Here is a 13,274-nt window from a genome sequence, read left to right as displayed (position 1 = left end):
TTTGATGAGTGCAATTGGGGTCTTAAAAGTTTGTGAGTGGCCATCTAAGGTGCAAAGATTGGTATCTCCCTGTCTGGAGGAAAGAAGATTGAAGAAAACTGAAGACACATGGAAATAATTGGTCCAACAGAGTAACGGTCCATGAGAACATCAGTCTGCACAGCTCTGAAGCCAGAACTAAATGGTGCCTGACTCCCACTATCAATTGCTCTGAAAGGGATCATGTTAAAAGGTCTGGGATAGATTAGGAGAAAAATGTGGAACAAAACCCCAAATCATAAAAGAGACCAGGCTTACAGGTTGGATAGAGATTGGTAGAACCTCACAAACTGTGACCTTCAGTCATCCTTTAGGTCTGGAAATGAACTCACCCCGACTCAATTTTCAGCCAAACAACAGACAAGTTTTTAACATTAGGGAAGTATACAGCTTAGAATAGTCAACCATTTGAGAGAAAAGGGAGCAGGATTCACCCAAGAACAAAGTTCAGAAGGTTAGGAAGGAAGGAGGGATGGAAATAGGAAAAGACAGGGACGAAGTGAAATGAGTGATGTTACATTGTGGGGATAGCAATCAATGCTATGAAACAAAACATGTTCATGAATTGATAATGGTCTGCAAACCTTCACCCAATTCACAATAAAAACTTAAAAAAAAAAAAAAAGGTGCCACTAGTCCAGAGTTTTTAATGTACAATATCCTAAATTATGTAATACTTTGCTAATCTAGAGATTAAATGAGACTGTGGAAACTAGTCTGGAAGTTCTGATTCCAGAGGGATACACTGTGGAGGATTGGAGGGTAGGTGGGTCAGTATCCTGAATCCACCTCCCCATCCTCAGTGTTGACTTGAAACTCCAGGATAGGCATAATGAACAAGGTGTTGATGAGACATATACACTGTTAAGACACTCTACACGATCTAGCTTTCCATGTCACTCTGTTGTTGAACTGAAAGGTGATCTGCAAGAAGCCAAGTACACATTAGAGCCTGGATATCATGTTCAGCATGTTCACATCTAATCATAACCCAGAAGGTAAGCTATTGCCAGTAAATAGCCAGCCCATTTACTTTCCATCTAGGAGGGGTTAGTCTCTGCTGATTTTTTCCTTCTCCAGCCTCTCCATCATGGAACTGCCTTGTCCACCAATGAAGAGGCAGCATGGCCGCGGTGTAAGCCATGGAGCTACTGCCTGACGTGTCTCTGCTGCAGCAGGACTAGTGGGGGTGCAGTGGTTTAAGCTGCTAACTCAAAGGTTGGTGGTTCGAATACACCAGCATTCTGAATGTAGGAGAGCGTGGTGGCAGTCTGTTTCTGGAAAGATTACAGACTTGGAAACTTTGTGGGGCTGTTCTACTTTGTTCTGTAGGGTTACAATGAGTCAGAATCAACTTGGAAGCAACAGGATTTTTGGTCTGTGTTTCTCTGCTCTCTGAGCAGGCCTAAGGTGTGGTGGTGTACACCTGTAATGGAACAGAGATCACCGTTCAGGGAGTGACTGCAGACACTGGTCATGAGTCTCGAATAGTTGACGGTCTTTGAGATGAGGTGGGAGTCTAAACTTAGGTTGGGGTCATTTCTGGTCCTCTCTCCTCTTTATCCCTATGTCCAATCACTTTAATTCTGTTTTCATATCTCCTACATCTTTTCCTCTTATCCCTAAACACTTCAGTCCTAGAAGCATCTTAGAATCACTAGCTAAGTGATTCCTTCCATCTACCATGACACAGTACCAAACGCCTTCCCTAGTTCCCTCCTGAGTACTTAATAACTCCTAATGTCTGGCCTGATGATCAGGGCTTCCTACACAGATTCAAGCCGCATGTATCACCCTCCCCTGGTCCTATGACTCATACTTTTCTCTACCTCAAATACCCTTCCTTGAAAAGTTCTGCCATAGAGATCGTATCTCCAAGGGCTGCTCCAGTCCTGACCCTGCACACACCCATTTTTCTTCCAGTTTCTTTCTTTTGTTCCACTCCAACCTTCATTTTTTGTGACTTCCACTTTAAAATATTTGAAACTGAGTAAAAAATTAATTGTAACTTAACTTATGATTTGTTGAATGGTGTGGCTTCCTTCTTCAACTCATCTTTTACTAAACCTGAAAACAATACCCTTTTGAGTTTGTAACTTCTCACCCCCAATTTTAGTTTAAGAACAATAATTCAAAACACAGTATCACATCACTGAAAGGTGATTAGGGAACACAAAGGAAGGTACACAAAGATCGGAGTCAGAGAAGTCCTCTAGCTAGCTTGGGTAGACTCTCACCATGATCCTTTAAGTTTTTAAGAAAGTATATTGGACTCCTTGTGTAGTACTGTAGGACCAGCCCTGGACTGTGAACCACAAGGTTGGCAGATCAAACCCACCAGCTGCTCCTCAGAAACCCTATACAGGCACTTAATAACAACAATGTAATTCCAGAGGAAATAGGTCTCTCACCTCTCAGGAGATATAAACAGACTGGGTCTCTAAATATATGTATACTGTTTCCTCATTCCACCCACCCTTCACAGACATACTGGTTCTGCAGCATTTAGAGCTGTTTAAGGAAGGAGTCACATGGTTTCTTAGGAGACAAGCAGGCATTGGGGATCCTGTGTTAGATTGAGATTGCATATTACTATGGACCTTGGGTGTGGGAGCTGGAGGAGTTCTGGAAAATGCCATCCAAGTTTAAGATGCTCTTGTTTCCTACCCTCCCTCTGTGGTTGTGAATCTGACAGGTGGAGCAGTTCTAAGTAGAAGCATGGTTTCCTCCATGTTTGTCTTTTTCAGTGGGGTAGAGATAAGCCTAAGAAAGCGAGGTTCATAAGTTTAAATCTGGGCACTAGGTGTGTGACCTAGGGCAAATTACTCAGCTTCTCAGAAACCTGGTTTCCTGGTCTGTAAAGAGGGGATAATAATAATAATTACTTGCAGAGTTCTGGTGATAATTAAATGTACTAAAACGTGGACATATTAGCTCCAAACACATTTACCAACTGAATCATTTCTGGTATAGTTCAGTTGCCATGGAGTGTGCCACAGTAAAACTGCTCCACAGGGTTTTGTTTTGTTTTGTTTTTTACATTTAATCACAACTTTTAATTAGCTTGCAAGTAGTGGTTCTGGCTTTTGCTTCTAATTTTTTAAGTCAATAAATGAATAGCACAAGCCACATACGTTTATACGTATCTTTGGGTTTAACAGCAGCTGAAGATAATTAGAACACTTTACAGGACGAGTACTCCAGTTATGAAACACAAAGCATTTACATATATATCTTACTTGCTTAGATTTGGGAGCATAACTGCTCACAAAAGGATTCACAGATTTTTAAATATTTTTTTTGTTAAGCTGCAACATACAGGGTTTAATACAACAAACATTTTTAATCAAATGAAAAGTGATAAATAGAACAACAAACACTCAAAACAAAATCTTTTCTATTGGAAACATGTTAAGATGAATACAGGGTTTTGTTTCCATCTTACTACAATTTTCTTATGTGTTACTAGCCTACATAACCCATGTTTTCTGAAATCGTTCAGATGTGAATGGGAGTTTGAATGATTAAATAAATGAAAAGTCCATTGGCTGTAGGGAATCATTTCACAAGGCAGCCAAACCGGGTCTTGAGAACAAAATTATTCAAGAAATTCTCCATGTATTTAGGTTCATTTTAGAATCCATGAGCCTTAAGCTGCTCCTCCTTGACAATGCCAACCTCCAAGAGAAACTGGCAAATATTTTTCCTTTGGTCACCTTGAAGCTGAATAACCTCACCGTATTCAGGATGTTCACATTACCCTTATGGGCAAATTTCTTTTGGAAAGCTTTCACAAGTTTCTTTTTGTCATAATCATCTGCAATGCCCTGAACAGTATAGTCAGTGTCTTTCTGCAGTTCCCTTGCTGGATTCTTATATGAGTGTAATCTTCAGTCCCTGCCGGGAGTAAGTCATCACCCTTAGTTGCATCAGCAAAGGGGTCAAAAGAGTGGAAGTTCTGGATAGTGGACATGTGATACTAGCGTGAGGCCAGTGAGGGGATAAAATTTCTGTGAGGCCCACCGGCATCACCGTGTGAGGAGGCTGTAGTGGAAAGAAAAAAAAAAGGATATAGGGAAAAGCTTTGCTCAGAGGTTGGGGTTCCACTGGAGTGTCTGCTGCGGCGAAGCCAAGAGGAGGCAGGAAGAGGCTGTGGGGACAGATGAGAGGACTCCAGAGAAGAGGCAGCGCTGAGACTTCTCTACAGGGTTTTTAATGGCTGATTTTGGAGAAGTAAGTTACCAGGCCTTTTTTCTGAGGTGCCTCTGGGTGCACTCAAACCATGAGTCTTTTGGTTAGCAGCCAAAAACAGAGTCTCCTTCAGCATACCATACCAAAATCAAACTCACTGGTGATGAGTTCTTTCCAATTTTTTGACCCTGCAGACCAAAGTAGAATAGCCTCATAGGATTTCCAAGACTATAAATCTTTATGGAAGCATTCAATCACATTTTTTTCCATCTGGAGCAGTTGGTGGGTTTGAACCACTCACCTTTTGGTTAGCAACAGATGCTTTAACCATTGCACTACCATGGCACCATGACTTCTTTTGGCATGTGTTTGTTAGGTGTCATTGAGTCAGCTCCAACTCATAGATACCCTATGCACAACAGAATGAAGCACTGATTGGTCCTGTGCCATCCTCACAGCTGTTAATATGTTTGGGTCCATTTTTATAGCCACTGTCCATCTTGTTAACCCTCTACTTTATCCAGCATGATGTCCTTTCTTCAGGTCTGGTCCCTCCTGATACTATGTCCAAAGTACATGGGACAAAGCCTTACCATAATGGCTTCTAAGGGGCACTCTAGTTGTACTTCTTCCGGGACCAATGTATCTGTTCTCCTGGAAGACCATGGTACTTTCAGTATTCATCACCAACACCATCATTCAAAGGCATTGCTTCTTCTTCATCTTCCTTCTTTACTGTCCAGCTTTCACATGCTTATCTTCCTTCTTTACTGTCCAGCTTTCACATGCTTATGAGATGATTAAAAATATCCTGGCTGGGTCAGGCGTACCTTAGTCCTCAAAGTAACATCCTTACTCTTTAACACTTTAAAGAGGTCTTTTGCAGCAGATTTGTCCGTTGTAATACACTATTTGATATCTTGACTGCTGCTTCCATGAACATAAATGGTGGATCCAAGAAAAAAGAAATATTTGACAACTTCAATCTTTGCTCCATTTATCATAATGTTGTTTATTGGTACAGTTGTGAGGATTTTTATTTTCTTTACATTAAGTTACAACCCATATTGAAGGCTGTGGTGTTTGATCTCATCAAGTGCTTCAAATCCTCTTTGCTGTCAGCAAGCAAGATTGTGTCACCTGCATATTTCAGGTTGTTGGTGAGACTTCCTCCAATCCTGATGCTACATTGTTTTTCATAAAATCTAGTTTATGGGATAATTTGCTCAGAATATAGATTGAATAAGTATGATGAAAGAAAACAACCTTGATGCACACCTTTTCTGATTTTAAACCATTCAGCATCACTTTGCTCTGTTCAAATGGTTGTCTTTTGGTTTACATACAGGTTCCACATGAGTGCAATGAAATGTTCTGGGATTTCCATTCCTTGCAATTTTTTTCCTATAGTTTTTTTGGATCCATACAGTTGAATGCCTTTACATAGTTAATAAAATGCAAGTAAACTCCTTTCTTGTATTCTTTCAACTAAGATCTACCTTACATAAGGAATAGAAAATTCTATAGAACAGCTTCCTCTTTTGTATCCAGTTTGAATTTTGGCAGCTCTCTCAATGTGCTGCTGCAACTGTTTTGGAATTATCTTCAGCAAAATTTTACTTGCATGTGATATTAATGATATTGTTTGGTAGTTTCTGCATTCTACTCTCCAACTTTCATCTATCTATCTATCTATCTATCTATCTATCTATCTATCTATCTATCTATCTATCTATCTATCAATGGGTTAAAAATACCTTGACTTGGGTCAAGTGAACCTTTGTCCTCAAAGTGACATCTTTGCTTTTTCTTTCTTTGGAATGGGCACAAATATGGATCTCTTCCAGTTGGTAGGCCAGGTAACTGTCTTCCAAATTTCTTGGCATAGACTAGTGAGTGTTTCCAGTGCTGCATCAGTAGGTTGAAACATTTCAACTGATATGTGATCAATCCCTGGAGATGTGTTTTTTGCCACTGCCTTCAGTGCAGCTTGGACTACTTCCTTCCATACCATAGGTTTTTGATCATGTCCTGAAATAGTTGAATGCCGACATGTCCAAAGAACATGAGACAAAGTCCCACTATCATCACTTCTAAGGAGCATTCTGGTTGTATTGTTTCCAAGTCAGATTTGCTTGTTTTTCTGGAATTTCCTGGTATATTCAATGTACTTTAACAGCAGCATAATTAAAGGCATGAATTCTTCAGTATTTCTTATTTACTCTACAGCTTTCACATATATACATATGAAGGGGTTAAAGATATCATAACTTGGGTCAAGCAAACCTTTGTCCTCAAAGTGACATCTTTGCTTTTTAACACTTTACGGAGGTCTTTTGCAGCAGATTTACCCAAAGCAATATCACATTAAATTTCTTACTGGGTGTTGATTGTGGATCTAAGTAAAATTATATCCATCACAACTTCAGTCTTTTCTCCATTTATCATAATGTTTATTGGTACAATTTTGAGGATTTTTGTTTTCTTTATATTGAGGTGCAATTCATACTAAAGGGTGTAGTCTTTGATCTTCATTATTAAGTACTTCAAGTCTTCCTCATTTTAATCAAGCAAGGTTGTGTCATCTTCATATTGCAAGTGGTTAATGAGCCTTCTTCCAATCTTGATACTCATTCATCTTCATATAGTCTAACTTCTCAGATTATTTGCTCAGCATACAGCTTGAATAAGTATGGTGAAAGGATACAATTCTGAGGCACACCTTTCCTGATTTTGATCCATTAAATACCCCCTTGCTCTGTCTGAACAACTGCCTTTCTTTCTAGGTACAGGTTCCAAATGAGCACAATTAAATGCTCTAGAATTTGCAATCTTCAAAATAGCTTGTTATGAACTTGTTATGGTTTACACAGTTGGATGACTTTGCATAGTCAATAAAACACAGGCAAACATCTTTCTGGTATTTTATGCTTTCAGCCCAAACCCATCTGACATCAGCAATAATATCCCATGATTCTCATTCTCTTTTGAATCCAGCTTGAATTCTGGCAGTTCCCAGTTGATTTACTGCTGTAACCTTTTTTGAGTTATCTTCAACAAAAGTTTACTTACATCTGACATTAATGATGTTTTTCAATAATTTCCACATTTTGTTGCATTACCTTTCTTTGACTGGGCTTTAATTGTTTGTTTAGGTAGCTGTCTTTCAATTTTCTTGGCATCAACCATGAGTACTTCCAGCATTGCATCTGTTTGTTGAAACATTTTAATTGGTCTTCTGTCAATTTTAAAGTCTTGTATTTTTGCCAAGGGGCAGGTTGAAAGTTTTATATCACTGTCATCAGTTCTTTATTGTATACTAACTCTTGATATAGTTGAACACCTACCATTTTTTTTGTGTGTGTATGTGTGTACATTGACTGTGTATTTCTTCCATTTTCTTTTAATACTCCCTGAATTGTGCAACATTTTGTCCATTTGTCATTCTTATTAATTGCCATCAAGTCCGTTCAGACACATAGTGATCCTGTAGAGGGTTTCCGAGGTGTGCCTGGTGGGTTTGAACTATTGACCTTATGGTTCAAACTGACCTTCCAGTCCAGCATATTAACCTGCAGCACCACACCAGGACTCCATAGAATCCTTCAATATTGCAAATTTGAGGCTTGAAGTTGAGAAATGCTAAGCGTGTTCTTCCATTTTGGTTTTCTGACTCAGGTCTTTGCATATTTCATTGCAGTACTCCCCTTTTCTTCTCAAGCTGTTCTATGGGATTTTCTATTCACCAGATTGATTTCATTATTTTTTCCATTCATTTTAGCTACTCTCTGTTCAAGAGCAAGTTTCTAAGTCTCTTTTGACAACGACTTTGATTTTTCCTTTCTTTCCGGTCTTTTAATGACCTTTTGCTTTCTTCTTGTATGATGTTCTTGATGTCATCTCACAACTCCTTTGTTGTTGGTAGGTGCTGTAGAGTTGGTTCCAAAACATATCGACTTTATACACAATAGAACACCACACTGCCTGTTCCTGCACCAGTCTCACACTTGTTGTTGTGTTTTGAGCCAATTGTTGTTGCCACTGTGTCGATCCATCTTGTTGGGGGGGGGGGTCTTCCTCTTTTTTGCTGACCCTCCACTAATAACTTTTGGTCTTTAGTTGTTAGTGTTGAACGCATCAAATTTGTTCTTGAGATGATCTCTAAATTCAAGTGGGATATACTCAAGATTGTATTTTATCTTTTGTGAACTTGTTTTAATTTTCTTCCACTTCAGCTTGAACTTGCATATGAGCAATCGATGGTTTGTTCCACAGTTCACCCCTTACTTTATTTTAGCTGATGATATTGAGCTTCCCCATCATCTCGTCCCAAAGATGCAATCAATTTGATTCCTGTGTACTTCATCTGGTAAGGCTCACATGTATTGTTGTTGTTGTTAGGTGCCATTGAGTCAGTACTGACTCAGCAACCCTATGCACAGTAGAAAGAAACACTGCCTGGTCCTGGGCCAACCTCACAAATGTTGCCACACTTGAGCCCATTGATGCTGCCATTTTGTCAATCCATCTCGCTAAGGGTCTTCCTCTTTTTCTCCGACCCTCCACCTTACCAAACATGATATCCTTCTCCAGCGACTGGTCCCTCCTGACAACATGTCTGACATATGAGAGATGAAGTTTGGCCATCCTGGCCTCCAAGGAACACTCTGGCTGTACTTCTTCCAACACAGATCTGTTTGTTCTTTTGGCAGCCCATGGCACTTTCAATGTTCTCCTCTAACACAATAGTTCAAAAGCATCATTCTTCTACAGTCTTCCTTATTCACTGCCCAGCTTTCGAATGCATGTGAGGTTACTGAAAATACCATGGCTTGGTTCAGGCGCACCTTAGTCCTCAAGCTGACATCTTTGCTCTTCAACACTTTAAAAAGGTCTTGTGCAGCAGATTTGCCTAATGTAATATGTCATTTTATGTCTTGACTGCTGAAGTCACTGTTTATATTGTTGAAAAAAAGTATTTGTAATGCATAAGTAATGAATTTGTAATGAATAAGTCATTGGTCTTGAAAATTCTATCATGTGATTGCCAGCGTCATTTCTGTCTCTAAGAACCTACTTTCCAACTATTAGTTCCTCCTTTTTGTTTCCAACTTTCACATTCAAATCCCCAGTAATTATCAATGCATCTGGATGCTATTCCTATTCAATTTTTCCTTTCTAGTGTAGTAAACCATATGATTGTCCAATAGCCATCCATTTCAATTCACTAATGCCTACATTATCAATCCTTATGTGCTCCATTTCATTTTTGATGACTTCCAATTTTCCTATATTCATATTTCATAATTCAATGTTCTGATTAATAATAGATGTTTTCAGCTGCTTCTTCTTATGTTGAGTTGTGCCTCACCAAATGAAGATCTCAAAAGCTTTGCTCCATTCACATCATTAAGGTCAACTCTACTTGGAGGACTTCCTTAGCTGTATTTTGAGTACCTTCCTACCTAAGTGCTCATTTTCTAGCACATGTCATCAAACAATATTTCACTACTTTTCATAAGGTTTTCAGGGGTCAATCCCTCAGAAGTGACCCTCCTATTCCTTCTTTCTCATCTGTTCATAGTTTGGAAGCTCCACTGAAACATGTCCACCATGGGTGTTTCTGCTGGTACTTGAAACACCAAGAACATATCTTCCAGCATCATAACATGGAAGTCCCAGAGTAAAGCAAACTGACACACATGTGGGGTCTTTTGGCATACCAGGGACCAAATAAAACTCTGCTCTTTTTTTCATCAAATTTTTCTTTCCTTTTCATTGTCTGTTTCCTATTATGTTATCCTTCAAAACAAAAAAAACCGCACTCCTTCCCTTTTGTTCTGCCCTTTTCAGGTCTTCAGTTTTCTTTTCATACAAGGATGCATATAGGAGGCTTGACAATTGAAATGGGCTCCTAAACTAAGCAGAATACGTTCTGACAACTACATTTACATTTCTAGGATAAGGTCTTAACTCTGCTTTTAGGAAAAATAGTTTTGTGGGGAAAGAGTAATTGTATTTTGCATGAAGAAGAAATTCCCAAATGCTCTTATTTCAGATATGACACATTACTCCAGTTACAGGTGTATAATGCTTCCTCCACTGCTAGACAAAGCCAACAGTGCTTCTAGTGTAAATCACGTTGATCAGAGGGACTGCACACTTGCCTGCTGCCTATTTCAGATATCATCTCATTTACTTTCCTTCTATTACTTCTACATTCTTATTCTTCTGTGTGGTTATTGTATAATGGTTCCTTTTTATTATTTTCTGAAGTACAAAAAACTTACATGCTTGCAGGATGTTGAAGAAACTGCTTAAGTTAGTGTGTTTTCTGGATCAGAAGCCTCAGTATCAAGTGAATACTTGTTAGAAATGAAAATTCTTGCTTCCCTACCCCTCCCTGAGACTTGCTGAGTCAGAAACTCAGGGGTGGGCAGGAAAGGGGCAACAAAGTTTGCAAGGTACTAGCATAAAGACATTTCAGTTCCAGATGGGAGGTGTGCTTGGGAGAGATCCCTTCTGAAAACTGGGATTCTGAATTAAGAACAAAATAAAAAGGAAAGCTTCCAGATAAAGGAAACTACATTTCAAAACAGACAAAGAGATGAAAGAGGCCAGGAATGAAAGAGTTCTTGGTATGTTGAATATTTCTGATGAAAGGGATGTAACTCAGGATTCAGCCTGATGTTCACTATGATGCCTTCTCACAGGCTCCCTTCCTGATCTCAGTGCTAACTCTTTCATCTTTTGCCTCAGGGGCCTCTGGCTTTGAGCATTTCTGTACATGCAGGGAGGATGCATGACTGAGGTGTGTGGCTTTAAGAGTCAGACTCTGTGAGGCCATCACAAGTCACTGAGGTGGGCACCAGAGCAGAAGGAGATGGGAGAGAAGAAAGCAGGGCGTGGAGGAGATGATAGGGAACAAGGAAGAATGGGATTTAAAAGAGGAAAAGAAAACAGGAAGAAATGCACCAGTAGTGTTTGTAAGTTTGCCCATTGGAGTTGGAGAAAGTTGGTCGTTTGGGCTAAGTTCTGACTATTGACAGGACCATGGGATTGTAAGCAGGTTTATAGAGATTCACATTGATATTGTAGTATGTGACTCTCAAGCATGGTGGTTCCTGGCATTCCCTGGACATGTTGCAAGTGAGGACAGTTGAATAATCTTTGCTTAGGGGCTAGGGTCTGTCTTCAGCTTGTGGGATCTGGAGGAGTGGAACCTGGGGCTCAGGCACAGGGGGAGTAAGAGCACGTACCTCACAGATCTTCTCCAGGGAGGGCACGAAGAAGTCATCGCACACAATGGCCAGTGCGTAGAACATGTACATGGCCTAGAAGAGAGGAGAGGAAAAGGGGTTGACTTGGTTATGGCAGAGTGGTAGGGGAGAGTTAGGCCTTCCCCTAAGGCCATACAACTTCAATAATGCTTTCTATCAGCACGAGTTCAACATCTTAAGGGGAGGACAAAGTCTTTGAAGCCCTCCATGTATTATCTGCAGTCCTGATGTGGTGCTGTGGGTTAATGCGCTGGGCTGCAGAGTCGGTTTAAACCACAAGGTTAGTGGTTCAAGCTCACTAGCTGCTTCTTAGAAACCCTATACAGGGTCGCTATGGGGTGGAACCAACTCGACTGCACTTAACAACAACAATATGTTACCTCGTGTGGGTTAATGTGCTGGAATGCAAAGTTGGTTTGAACTGCAAAGTCGGTGGTTCAAGCTCACCAGCCTGTCCTTGGAAACCCTATATAGGGTCTCTATGAGTTGGAACCAACTCAATGGCACTAAACAACAACAACAACATGTTACCTGATGCCACCTTCCTTTCTGTCTTCATCATCTACTATTCTGCCCTTGTTTACCGCCTTGTTCCCCACACATGCCATATCGTTTCACTTGCGAGTTTTAGAATCCCAGGGCCTTTGAATTTGTTGTTCCTTCTGACCTCAGGTGTCATCTTGGCTCACTCCAGAATGCTTTTTAAGTTGCTTTCCAAAAGTCAACCTAAGCCAAAGACACCCCTCTGTCTCATTTTTCTCTACCCTACTTCTCTTAGTATGTTTTTATTTATCACACATATAAATACAATCCTGCTGCCATCGAGAAGATTCTGACTCATGGTGATCCCATGTGTTACAGAGTAGAACTTCTCCACAGGAATGTTCTGGCTGTAAACTTTATGGGGTCATTTTTCCAGGCATTTCTTCCATGGAGCTGCTGTGTAGCTTCAAAGTGCTAACCTTTAGGTTAACAGTTGATTGCAAACCAACTGTGTTACTGTGGTGTGGTAAATTATTTAAAGTCTCTTCTGTAATTCCCACCAAACAATGTTCCTGATCTGTTGACTCTGGGTAAGAGAAGGTGGGAGAAGATACTGATAGGATGGCATGATTCAGCTGAGGATGTTAGTTGAAACTCTAGCATGGGTATAAAATGAATCTCCGAAGCAGGAGGGGGCGGGATCTTTCTATTATCAAAGAGAAAGAACCAGGAATGTAGTGTGTCCTTTGGACCCTGAGATCCCTGCACAATGAACATTGTATCTCCTCAATTCAGGGGCAGAAAACTGTGACAATGTAGGAGGCGCATAGGCGCAGCAGCACCACCACCACCAAGAACCAGAGCATGAGGCAGGCCAGTGGGCGTCCCAGCTGACACAGCAAGTAAAGCTGAGTAACTTTGGGCAAGAAACTTACTTGTAGACTGGAGTTGCCTCCAGGCACTTAAGTGGAAGCACTAGGTTTGCTGACCCACAATGCCTCCAGGCTGTGGCTTCTGATGGAGTGATGTGTCTTGTGGGCATTTATCAGCAACTGACTGGACTAACTGTGCCCTGAGCATTTTCTGATCCTGTATTGTAACTTGTTAATTTCCCTAATAAACCCCCTAACTGTTGGTGTGGTGTCTGAGCTCTGTGTGGCCATTGCAAGGATTACTGAACCCAGCTGATCAGAGAGAGCTGTGGGAGCATTAGTTGTTGCTTCATATTTTTGCAGTTCCTCAGTGCTCTTATATAAACACTAGACTTGTTGTTGTTGTTGT

The 13,274-nt window shown here is 40.4% G+C and overlaps 1 protein-coding gene across 1 annotated transcript in view; it reads right to left on the bottom strand.

The window, feature by feature from the left end:
- Positions 1-13,274, bottom strand: part of SLC24A3 (solute carrier family 24 (sodium/potassium/calcium exchanger), member 3) — an 820,359-nt gene that overhangs the window by 222,541 nt on the left and 584,544 nt on the right. Inside the window, exon 4 of the mRNA XM_006860745.1 lies at positions 11,490-11,564. Within this exon, the coding sequence (XP_006860807.1) occupies positions 11,490-11,564 (75 nt within the window). The remainder of the gene's footprint in view (positions 1-11,489; positions 11,565-13,274) is intronic.

Source organism: Chrysochloris asiatica, unplaced genomic scaffold, assembly GCF_000296735.1.
Source record: "Chrysochloris asiatica unplaced genomic scaffold, ChrAsi1.0 scaffold00039, whole genome shotgun sequence".
Lineage (NCBI taxonomy): Eukaryota > Metazoa > Chordata > Mammalia > Afrosoricida > Chrysochloridae > Chrysochloris > Chrysochloris asiatica.
This window is presented reverse-complemented; position numbering and strand designations above follow the sequence as displayed.